Source organism: Benincasa hispida, chromosome 12 (genome assembly GCF_027475165.1).
Source record: "Benincasa hispida cultivar pf3 chromosome 12, pf3_genome.v1.1, whole genome shotgun sequence".
NCBI lineage: Eukaryota > Viridiplantae > Streptophyta > Magnoliopsida > Cucurbitales > Cucurbitaceae > Benincasa > Benincasa hispida.
In genome coordinates, this window is record NC_143489.1 from 36,263,673 (window position 1) to 36,276,819 (window position 13,147).

Here is a 13,147-nt window from a genome sequence, read left to right on the forward strand (position 1 = left end):
GGTCTTCTGCCTTATAGGAGTGCAGCTTCGGAGTCTTGGGAGTCCTCTGCTTGTTAGTAAATTCTCTCTGGGTCTTCTGAGTGTAGAAAGTGTTTCCCTTACAAATGAAGAGAACTTCTCTATTTATAGAGTTCTCAGGTGGGCTTCGTGGGCTTGGTTGGTCCATGGGCCTGATCCTTGGGCCCAATTAGTTGGTTTTGGGTCTGATCTGAAATTTGGGTCCAATTCAACTTTTTTTTTGTAGTTTGGACTTTAAGCCCGAATAGTAATATCAAATTAGACCAATTTAATCTCATCTGATTCATTCGCATGACGTCATCGAAACTTGTCTTCAATTCAATTCGGGACATGTGTTAACTTCTAATTGGACCTAAAGTCAATGATTTAGAAATTCTTCGTTAATTTAGCAAACGACGTGGTGACTTGTGATTAGTCCAAAATTTCTCATTCAACAGAATTATTTTGATAATGACGATGGCTCTCCTGCATGTTGAGAATTCCATATTGAAAATACCGAAAAGACTCACACTCCTTATAAGATAGATGAGGCTACTCCTCCCATTGGCAATCGGTTTTGAGATGAAATCTTATACTATCAAATATAGTATCAGAGCCCATTAAGCCCAAACAGGTATTCATCACCCCTCCCATTGTCAATCGGTTTTTATATGGAACTCTATATTATCAAATAACAAGAAGTTACACCGTTGATTACTTTGATGGGGTATTTGAGGAGGAAGATGAAAGATGCATATTAAAGAAAAAAGGACTATTTTTATTTTTTTGGTTACTTGACACTTTCCTTTAACATTCCTCAAGTTGTTGTATTGTCTTCTATTTCCTAGGGATATGCTAAACAACGTTAAAGATACCTTACAATCTGTTTCTCTTGTAGTGTATCAATCTTGCTTCTCCCAACCAAACATGTTACAAATATTTTACCATTTGCAATCTAGATCATCGACTCAACATCATGATTAAAATTATTAGAAATATCAAAGTTAGAGAATTCAAAGAATTGTCTAAAGAAGTTGTTCACTAATAACTTTTTATTACCTTTAAGTGGTTTGTCATTATTCAACCTGTTCCAGCCCTAGTGTAGTCCTTGTAGAGAACTTTGTAAATAAACTAAAGTCACCATTATGAGTCGATCAACATATTCATAAAAAAAATTGTATCAGTAGTGGCGTCGAAAGATATTTATCCTATATACATATACTTTAATTCTTAATTTCACTTATTCTACTATGTTTTGATTTCTTGTTTGATCTGATATATACACTCTAGTTCTTAGTCTCGCTTATTCTACTACATTTTTTTTATTTCCTACTTGTTTTGATCTTATATTTTCTCTTGCTCAATATTCTAAAGTAAATTAACTAAATACAATATTACCTTCTTTAAATAAATAAAATAATATTATCTTATTGAATTAAATTTATTGCGATAGATTTTCTTTTTCAGTTAAAGCATAGTTCCAATAAAAGAAAAAGTTTTTGTAATTTTTTTCCGTGCATGATGCTATATATGGTCTAGCTAGAGATGTTAAAGTCTCTCACATGATTTTTGTGGTACAGGCTACAACTCCAAAGCTTCAGGAGTCTGTCCCGCTCGACCTTGTCCTATTGATACACGAGGCACGTCTTCACATACTTAGCAATATTGTCTCACATGCCTGGCTAGTAGTACTCCCGCTTTTGCAAGGTCTGGTGGTCCACATAGACGATTTTGGGCCTAATCTAGCCGAAACTTCTGTACATGTACTATGGCGGGTCCTTCTCTTTCAACTGTGGTGTAATTTCACCATAGCGAATTTATACTATAAAAATTTTAAAAATAAAATTTATGTACGAGAGTAAATTAAACTGATTGAAGAGAATATTAACTTTGGATCAAACTTTAGTTTATAAGTAAGTAATAATATGTTTGGATTAAATTTCAGATTGATCTATCAATATTGCTATTTAAGATTTGAAATAAATGGATAATTTTTTTTTTAGAGAACATTGGTGAAATTTAAAATAACTGCTTTAAAATTTGACATTTTTAAATTAAAAATTTGAATAAATAAATAAAAATAAAAAATTTAATGAGTAGTAGGTAAAATTTTAAATGGCATTTACATACCTATTTTATCCTTCATTTTTCAATATATACCTATTGTTACTCTCAACTTTAATAATTAATTATTAATACTTCTTTTTAAATTAATTAAATTAAAAATCACTTTATAATAACGACGTTAGAGTTTTTTTATCTATGAATTTAGTAAACCAATTAAATTGTTCATTGATTACACGTATTTTTGTTCAAAACTGTATTTTATTGGAATCAATTAGTTTATGAAGATTTTTACTCTATTTTCTTTTAAATTAGTGGGTGAATTAGCATAAATTAAACTAAAAACAAAATTAAACTTTTATTTAAATTTATAATCCAATTTGATGTTTGAAGGTTTAAATCAAAATTCATACAAAACTCATGAAAAAAAAATGGTATAGCTCATAAATTATCTCTTTATGCAAAATAAACTAAAATATATTTCACGCTCTCACCTTATAGGTTGGAGAAAAAAAGAAAATAATTAAACACAAAATCATATATAGAGGATATATGTGAAACAAGAGAATGACGATAAAAATATAGTGATTTCTCAAACTTAGGACTATGTATAGTCCATATGTACAAATTTTATTATGATGGGGATTATAAAAAGCACTCAAATTCGAACTACCTCTCTCATTAAATAATTCAATATTGTTTTCTTTAAAAAATCACAAATATATTGATAGCACTTTTCTCAAAGTTTCTCTATTTTGATCTTATATAAATATAGTCCACTCAAACAAATAGTATCAACCCGATACTTGTCTTCTTCCCAAAAAAAAAAAAAATTAAGTATTTCAAAAGTCAAATCAAAATTAATATTTAATGTCATTTCTTTTTTAATAAAAAATAATTATAGAAATAGAATAATACGTCATAAGACATTCTCATTCAGCTCATTACTATCTGAATATTTGTGGAAATTTCTACCAATTTTAAAGAAAAAATATTATTATATAAAGATATTGGACATCTCGAACATGTTCAATTAAAAAAAAAAAAGAAAAAGAAAACCCTCATTTCCATGTTCCTATGAGAGGAGTGTAGCTCTTATTTTAGCCATACACAAAAGGTTAGCAAATAACGGTTGCACTCTCTACATCGCCATGTCGTCGTCTTCTTCCCATGCATCATCGTCAGAGAGTCACTGCTTTGAGGCCCTATTAGGTTCTCTTCGTCCCTTCCTCCGCGGCGAGCTTGAAAAGGTAAACATGAACCTTCCTTCTCTTATCTCCCTCCTCCGCTCTGTTGGCGCCGGGGAGTGTTGGCACAAGCACAGCACCTTCCTAGATCACCTCGTTGATACTTACCGTATTCTCAAAATCTGGAAAGCACAAGAGTCGGTTTGTTTGTGCGGTTTATTCCACTCAGCTTATTCCAATTCCTACACCAATCTCGCAATTTTCGATCATTCCATTGGCCGTGATGTTGTCCGTGGACATGTCGGAGCGGCGGCAGAGAGATTGATTCATTTGTTCTGTACCATCCCTCGACATCAACTAATTCATGATGATCTTCTTTTTCGCTACTCTGATTCAGAACTCGTCGATCACCTCAAATTTTCTGACACATCGCTGAAGAATGCCCTGGAAAACGGATATTTCAACAACGATGAAACGTGGAGGAAGAAACTGCAGTCAATTCTTCCCGCTGATGGCGTAACCGTAAAGCACATCAAAACTGGAGAAGACGTAATGATTTCAAGGCGGGTAGTTGCAATTTTTCTCATGTTGACAATAGCTGATTTCAGTGATCAATTCTATGAATTCCAAGATTCCTTGTTCGAAAACTCCAACGGACGTCTCGAATTCATAGGTAACAATTACAAAACTCTCTGGCCTGGAAACGGAAAGCCTGGACTATGGATGAACTCTGCATCAAGAATGGGAGCGATATACTCCCTAATCGTGAGAGAGGAAGCAATTTTAGTTGCACACAGAAAGAGAAACGTCGAATTAGGGTCAAAAACAGAGAGTTACGAGGATTTAGAGCTGGTAATCCCTCTAATTTTTGAAAACTGTACGAGAATTCTCGATGCAAAGGATCAAATTATAGCAAGAGATTTGTATTGGGAAGCTGTTTGTGAAAAATCTGAAAGAAGTGAGGAGTTATTGCTGAGATGTGTGGAGAAGAATCCATTTGTTGGGGAGCCACATGTGGCATTGGGGAACCTATATTTGGGTGAGGGAAGATTTGAGGAGGCTGAAAAGGAGGTTGAAGAAGGGCTAAGGCTTTTGTTAACATGGGGCAGTGCTTGGGACAAGAGGATGCCATGGGAGGGATGGATTGCTTGGGGGAGAGTGTTGTTGATGAAGGCTAAAGAGAGGAAATGGCTCAACACATCATGGGGAATTCTCAACTTGGGTCTTGTAAAGTAGACAAACTAATTGAATCAAACTTATGAATTGTATTCATAAATGGTTGTTTGTGCTCTATCATTTGTGTCAGATTAAACTATTGATAAGTTATACCAACTTGACTAAAATCTTCAAGGTTTGAATATCTTATTTTAAATGTTGTGTTGAGTTCAAAAATAAAATTACAATATTGATACATCATGTGGAGTTTTATTATCCATATTTGTAAAGTTTTTTTAGTACAATAATTCTAGAGGTGAAGGTTCAAATTCTCAATCTTTAAGAAAATCATGTCAATTATCGTTTGACTAAATTTACTTTGGCTCATAAAATTATTTTTTTAAATGAAATAAAGGATTATATCATAGGTATTACATTCAAATCTTGAATTAAATGCTAAAGTAAGATTGCTTTTAAATAATAATAATAATTGGAAGAAAAGTGGGAACAATTGAAATTATTTATAAAAAGAGGGCAAAATGTGTTCTTATTATGTTTGGTTCTAGAAGTAACTTTAAAATTACTAAATTATTAAAAAAGGTATTTTATAATTGGATTTTTATTTTAAAAATTAATTATAATAAATATCTAATATTATTAATTTGTTTTTTCATTTATTTTATTGTTGAATTTTTATATGCATGATTAATATGTGGAGTAAGAAAAATACATAATAAGAAAAATTCAAAACATATATCTCATGTAATCTAAAATGTTTGTATCATTACAAAATACTTAAACTAGATATTATCTATTGAAATACAAATTGTATAATAAAAACATTCATTAGATATAAAAAGTTTTGTGGAAATGGGAAAAAAAAAAAAAGAAGAAGAAAAGTAAATTAAAAAAAAAAAAAACTGCAAAAGAGAAAAGGAAGAAGGAAAAGTGATAAATACACGACATGTTGATATCATGAAAAGGCCAAAATCCGAGCGTTTTTATAAATGAGGTCAAATTTTGAGCGGGTTTTTTTTTAGAATTGACAAAAATGATCTTTTTGAAGTTTGATTTTGTATTTTTTACCTATTTTTGAAAAAAAAAGTTTTTTTTACCCCTTGATAATGAAAATGAGGTAAGCATGGAAAATTTGAGTTGTACATTTACTCTTATGCCCCTTATTAAATTCTCACTTCTAATTTCAACAACCAACCTATCAAATTAATTCACCAAAAATTTTCCACAAAAAAAAAATCTATTCATCCAAAATTAATTGACAAAAAATTCTTCACATTCCAATACAAAAGATTATCCACCAAAATTGATTTGTTTACAACCCCACAAAAAATTCTTTTCACCAAATTATCTACAAAATGAAAAGTCTTTCATCAAGTCCAAAATTTATATTTCATGAAATTGTAATTTTGTACCTTCCGTAAGAATGTATGTATTTCATTTTATATATATTTAATAGTTCGATAATTTTGTTTTGTACTCTCACGTCTCTCTCCTACTTTTTCTCTCTATCTTCTTCATCCTCTTCTTCTTCCCCTTCCCATCCACTCCAATTTTTGGTCTTTATTATACAAAACCTTTATACTTTTAGTTCTTAGTTTTTTTCCCTTTTCATTTGGTCTTTATTATTTCAAACTTTTTTATTTTAGTTTTTGCATTAAAGTTTTTTTTTTAATTTTTTATTTATTAGTCCCTTACTATCAAATATACAATATATAATAGTTAAGTATACATGTATTACCCAGTGACAAAAATCTTAAGATATTCAAATTATCTCTTCGATTAATAATCATAAATTAAGTTTTTTCTTCTAAAATTTTCATCTCTATAATTTTGCTGAGAGAAATATACTTAATATACATTTTTTGGAGAAATAAATTTTTACTTATATTCTCTTTTAAATCTAATATTATTGTTTTACAGTGAGAACGTGCTTGTTCATCTTAATGTCTTTACAACTTTTTTTTTTCCCTTTCTCTAATTTCTCTCAAAGAATCAAATATTTTCCCAAAAAAATTTATCTAATTTTTTCTACGACTTTTTTTTCTCTCTCTCCTTAAGAATAAAAATAAATATTTTATTTTGGTATCTAAATCTCTAAAAAAAAAAAAGCTCCAAATTAATGTATAATAATTAAAAGAATAACCATCCAACCCTATTGTAATTTTAAAAAATAATTTAATTAATTAAATCATGATTGTTTTACAATAATTCTACTCTCCATTTAACCATCATATATGACTTCCATACATGTGTACATACCATTACATTATTACACCTTCAAAATTATATTACTTATTTATTTAAATAATTAACGACTAACCAATAGTAATTATCAATTTCAATACTCACAGCACCTGAAATTTCAATAGTGATTATTTCAACCGCTGTTTTTAAATATAGAAAAATAAATTAAAATATTTATAAAATATTCTAAAATTTTAGAACTATCAATAATAGATATTGATAGATACTGATGGATTTCTATTTCTATCAATGTCTATCAATGACATTGTTAGACACTGATAGAAGTCTATCAGTGTCTATCAACGTTTATCATTCATAGTTCCAAAATTTTGCCATATTTTGAAAATATTTTTAGTAGTTTTATCATTTGAAATAATTTTCCCTTATTTCAAGTGTGATTTTTTTTTATTTTAAAATATAAGTTAAATGAAAGTTCATGATGTAATATGTGTAACTATTTAGTAGTTTTTTTTAGGTTAGGATAAATTAAGCTTATTTTCTTTCGATTTTCAAGATTTGGGTTTTTTTTAAAAAAAAAAATATGGGTTAAAATATAAACTAAACCAACTGTAACTTAACCTCACCCTTTTGCCCAAAGTTTGCGTGTAAAATTAGGTTTGGAATAAATTAAAGAAAACATATTTAAAAAAAAATCCATTGTGGGTTTTTTTTAAAAAAATTAAACCAGTTTTGAACCTAATTTACCAAACAGAACGCAAACAATCAGCAGAATAAATCGACAGCAATAAAGAACGAGCGAACATCAAGATATATAGTGATTCGACCAGTTTGGTCTACATCGACTTTGAGAACCAGCTTGAATCAATTTTATTACGAGCAATGAGAAACTTACAATTACAGATAATCAACCATAATCACCAATCTATAATTTGATACCCACTGTGAGATCTGCACACAACGTCGCCTCTGAAACCGAGAACAACCCGCTGAAAAACAACTCAAATCAAGTGCACTAACCCGCCTCTGACTGGCCAACCACGTGCAGACCCGCGCATCTCTCTCTGACGCTGACAACTGGCGAACCTACCGGAACCAAGACACCCGCCTGCGAATGAAAACCACGCCCACCGACAAACCCACGGTCGGACAAAACCAGCACCGGACGAAGACAACCAACGCTCACTGACCGGCGAACCCACGCCGAACGATAACTAGCCGTCGCCTTGCTTGCACGCTGCTGGAGAAGACCCACACGGGCGAACACCACTCGCGTGTGTGTTTCTCCTTCTAAAACCGAGCAGCTGCCTCCTTCCTTGCAAAAACCTGCTCCTTTTCTCTTGGAGTCTTACGAAAAATTTTGCCAACCCTAATCAAGAAGATGAGTTTAATTACAAAATTGTCATTTGTCCATAATTAACATAATGTCATTGGGCTTTTAATTTCACCAAAAAATCCAATAAGGTACACTTAAATACCTTGATATTTCCTACAACATTTTTTATTTTTTTATTTCATCGCTAATTTTAACTCTACAATTCGTATGTTAAATTCTACGGTGAATTAGAATGTTCAATTATATTTTATTTTGGTTTTCAAAAAGGGGGAAAAAAAGAAAAAAGAAAAGAAATTGTATTTTATTTTGATATCTAAACCTCTAAAAGCTCCAATTTAATCTATAATATTTTTAAAATATATATATATATATGATTGTTTTACAATAATTATACTAAATAATTAAGACTCGCACACCGAATACTCGATTCAACCAACATGTATGATTTCGATACATGTATACACATACATTCAAAAATCATATTATCTATTTGTTTAAATAATTAACAAATAATCGATAGTGGTTATCAAATTTAAGGGAGAAAAAAGAAACAAAAATTAAATAAATCTACTTCTCTGTCCATTGCTCCATTGGAATACACTTATTTGCACTGTTATTACTCAAATTAACAAAGTAGTGTTTACAACTCCATGTTGCAGGAAAGCTGGGTTTTAGATTGAAAAATGAGATGATACTCTTTCTAATTGTAATTATTTTTCTTTAATGAAAATACATGGATTATTTTCATATGTTGGATGTTTCAAAAATGAACAAAGAAGATCTATGTCTGGCAGACAGTGCAACTACACGTACAATACTTACTAGTAAAAAATATTTTTCAAACTAACAATGTTGGAAGCAAAAGTCAATACGATATCAGGTTCTACAAACCTGATCGAAGGTTTTGGAAAAGCAAATATTATTTTAACTAGAGAAACAAAATTTACATTTGACAATGCATTGTTCTCTAATCAATCAAAGAGAAATCTTCTAAGTTTTAAAGCTATATGTTGAAATGGTTATTATATTGAGACTGATAGTAAGAATAATGTGGAATATCTATATATCATATCCACTGTCTCAAATGAAAAACGTATATTTGGAAGAGTTTCCTGGCTTTATCTTCTGGATTATATTATACTCATATACGAGTAATTGAAACATACAATTTGGCATGACCTATTGGGTCATCCAGGATCTATAATAATAGAAGAATTATTGAGAATTCAAATGGACATCTATTAAAGAGCCAGAAGATTCTTCAATTTAATTAATTATCTTGCTTGCTCTCAAGGAAAATTGATAATTAGACCATCACCAACTATGGGGACTGAATCACCTGCATTTTTAGAACGAATTCGTGGTGATATATGTGGACCTATTAACCCACCTAGTGGATCATTTAGATTTTTATGGTATTAATAGATTCATCCAGTAGATGGTCACACGAATTCTTATTATCAAGTCGAAATATTATATTGCAAGATTATTTGCTCAAATAATTAAGTTAAAAGCACAATTTCGTGATAAAAACCTTGAGCGAAAGCAAGATTGTCCCAAATCTATTTTTCATTGAATATAAATTTTACAGTAAATCAATAACAAGATATGCATTTACATAAATTATAGCATGCAATATTAAAGAAAAACTTAGGGTTTCATAAAATCTTACCTTTTAAGACTATTCTTCAAGAACTCTCTCAAACAAAGTCACAAATGGATCTCCTCAAAACGGGATACCACCAAACGGAGCCTCTTGTATTCTCTTTAGGGATTGAGAATGGCATGAGCTGTAGGCTCTGCCTTAGGATTTTGGAAGAGGGAAGGAGATGGAGAGGAGGAGAGGGAGGAGAAGAACTTTTCTTCTCTTTTCATTCTTTTCAGAGAGAACTATTCTATTAGTATTTCATGGAGGAAGATGAATCTTGCACCATCCCTCTCTCTGACCCCTCTCATCACGTATTTGGCTGACAGAAATTAGGGGTAGGGAGTTAATTAATTAATAATTTAATAAAATTAAATTAATAATAATTATACATATAATAACAATCTTATTATATGTATATGAACTATATGTTATATTTCATATAACACATAATCTATATTTATATATTGTATCAAATAAAATATAACCTATAGATGTATTTTTCTCTCAACTATACATGGCATTTAATATAAATCACATTTATAATAAATTCACTTATATGAATCTCATTCATATAATTCATGTTTGGATCATATCCAAATATTTAATTCTTCCCAATTTATTTATGGTATTTAATATAAATCATATTTATATTAAATTTAATTACATGAATCTCATTCATATAATTAATATTTGAATCATATTCAAATTCCTCTCATATTACCTTATATTATAATGTCTTGAATACATTATATTAATTATATCACATATATAATTAATTTAATTAATTATATCATATATAATTAATTCCCTCAATTAATTTGAACACTTCAAATTAACCCAAAAATAGTTCTCAATTAAATCTTTGTTGAGCTATAGAGGAGACCTTATGGACCTGTAGATTGAAGCGCCAATGGTACTTGGATAATTAATTAAACTCTTTAATTAAATTACCAACATCTGTTAACTGTCGATCATTCCACTAAAGACCGATAGCTGCACTCTTCAGACTACAGATAAATTTCTGTGTCCATTGGATATAACCAATCAACAGTTCGATGACCTTTCACAAACTGCTCGTAAGTATAGCTGGGCCAAAATTATCGTTTTTTCCCTGTAGTTACATCTAACTCTTTAAGTAACACTGATTCCTCTAATGAACAATAAGTCATAGTCCAACTATGTTCAAGTCCCTCTCGGCCCAGGAGAGGGTGTGGCCAGTATGTTCAGGTCCCAGGATCAACCCTTAAAGGAGAAATTTGTCTACTTGCTCCTGCATCGGAGAATGAGTGAATTCCGTCTCGTATAGCTGTGTTCCCAGCTCCCTAGTCAGACGAATCCCCAAAATGGTAGGCTTATTGAGTTGGCAATCTGGCCATCTCACCCATACAAATCAAAGGACCACCTTCATGAGCAGGAGTTTATAACTCACTCAGGATTCAGGTCATGTCAGGTCATATCACCTATGGTCATCCTAATGAAATGTAAGTCTCTATTATTAACGGTGTTATATAAAGAGACTAATCATTTCGTAGTCCGGTCTTATACAAACTATTTATATAGGATACCCTGCTCACATGTCTCTACATGAATGATCAGGATCAGATCATTTGTAGCACTTTACAAAACTTGTAACACCTACAAAACAGGTCGTATCCGTAGTGCCACCAGGATAAGGTACCCAGCCTTATCCATCTACTGCAGACCGTTTAAGTTATTATTTAAATAAGATCCACTTGTATGTCTCTACATACTTGTTTAAATTACATAAAATAACCTAGGATCTTAGTTTATTGGATTGAGTATATCTTTATAAAATAACCCTTATTTTATTAACAACAATATGTTTATACAAAGTAGGAGATTATAAGGAAATGTAGAATACCAATCCCAACAATCTCCCACTTATCCTAAAGCTTGGGGAGCCTAATGTACAATACAAATAAAGTACAAAATCACAATAAACTAAGGCATACACTATACCCCAATAACATCTCCCACTTGCCCTAGACAATATGTCGCATATCCCATAGACCCAGACTTTCTAGTTGACCCTCGAACACTTTAGCCATGAGAGCCTTTGTAAACGGATAAGCAACGTTGTGCTCTAAAGCAATCTTCATGACAATCACGTCACCTCGAGCACAATCTCCCGAATCCAAATAATATTTCTGCTCTATGTGCTTGCCTCTTCGGTGACTCCTAGATTCCTTAAATTTGCCACAACACCACTGTTATCACAATAATGTGTGATGGACAAAGATATATTTGGAACAAATTCCAAATTAATAAGGAACTTCTTAAGCCATACAGCCTTTTTAGTAGTAGCTACGTATTTGGCTTCCATAGTGAAGTCTGTAATGTATCCTTGCTTAATGCTTCGCGATACTATAGCTCCTCCATTCGGAGTAAACATTGACCCTGATGTAGATTTTCGAGAATCCCGATCAGTCTGAAATTCAGAGTCTGTGTATCCTGTAAGGATCAAATCCTCATCTCCATACATGAGCATATAGTCCATCGTTCTTCGAAGATACTTGAGGATTGTTTTAACCGTCATCCAGTAATCTAATCCTGGATTGGATTGATATCGACTGACAATCCCTAATGCATAGTAAATGTCAGGACTAATACATAACATTGCATGCATAAGGCTGCCAACAGCCGATGCATAGGGAATTCATCTCATTTCCTCAACCTCTTAAGGAATCTTAGGATACTATTCCTTAGATAATACAATTTCATGCCTGAAAGGTAATAAACCTTTCTTGGAATTATGCATCGAATATCTGACAAGTATTTTGTCAATATACGATGCCTAAGACAAAGCCAACCTTCTGTTCTTACGATCCCTTATAATCTGGATCCTTAGAACAAATCGTGCCTCTCCTAAATCTTTCATTTGGAATTGGGCGGCTAGCAATTTCTTTACATCAGTCAAAAAACCTATTGAAGGATCTCATATCTAAGAGTTCCATGAGCGCGTTTGGATCGCTCTGATCTCACAGTGATCGAAATACAATAATATACATTCAACAAACAGTTATGCAAACAAATCTTAATTAATGGCATGCTATGAACAACATAAAAACAAAGGGAAAGAATTTTATACCAGTTGAAGATAATCTTCAATCTTCAGAACTCCAACGCAGCGAAACCCTCCAAGTGATCTACCAATGCCCAGCGGAAGTGTCGACTGCAGCAGCACAAACAACCACGAACTCACGACTGCAATGGGGACGACACCACCACTAAAAAGCCCCGGGTATTATCAGAGTGAAAACCCAAAGGGTGGGCTTTGGTGAATTTGGTAGAGGAAGGAGGAAACACGAATCGCGTAAGCGATAAGCAAGTGGGAGGAAAAAAGTCGCTATCGCATAGAAGAAATGCTTATCGTTTAGGAGGATCTACACGATCGTGTAGGATTTACTGAACGATCGTTTAGGAAAAGGTACACGATCGTTTAGTAAAATCAGCACACTATACGATCGTTTAGAGAAGCAATCCAATCGTGTAGGCGACAGTGAGTGATTGTTTCGAGGT

At 31.9% G+C, this 13,147-nt stretch overlaps 1 protein-coding gene across 1 annotated transcript; it reads left to right on the plus strand.

Moving 5' to 3' along the window:
• Positions 1-3,085: 3,085 nt before the first annotated feature.
• Positions 3,086-4,676, plus strand: LOC120068183 (uncharacterized). The gene has a single exon (XM_039019887.2). The coding sequence runs from the start codon at positions 3,213-3,215 to the stop codon at positions 4,482-4,484; it is 1,272 nt and encodes a 423-aa protein (XP_038875815.1). The 5' UTR covers positions 3,086-3,212; the 3' UTR covers positions 4,485-4,676.
• The last annotated feature ends 8,471 nt before the right edge of the window (positions 4,677-13,147 follow it).

What these genes read in the sequence shown, in the direction of transcription:
- LOC120068183 (XM_039019887.2), top strand. Translation starts at nt 3,213, where the DNA reads ATGTCGTCGTCTTCTTCCCATGCATCATCGTCAGAGAGTCACTGCTTT.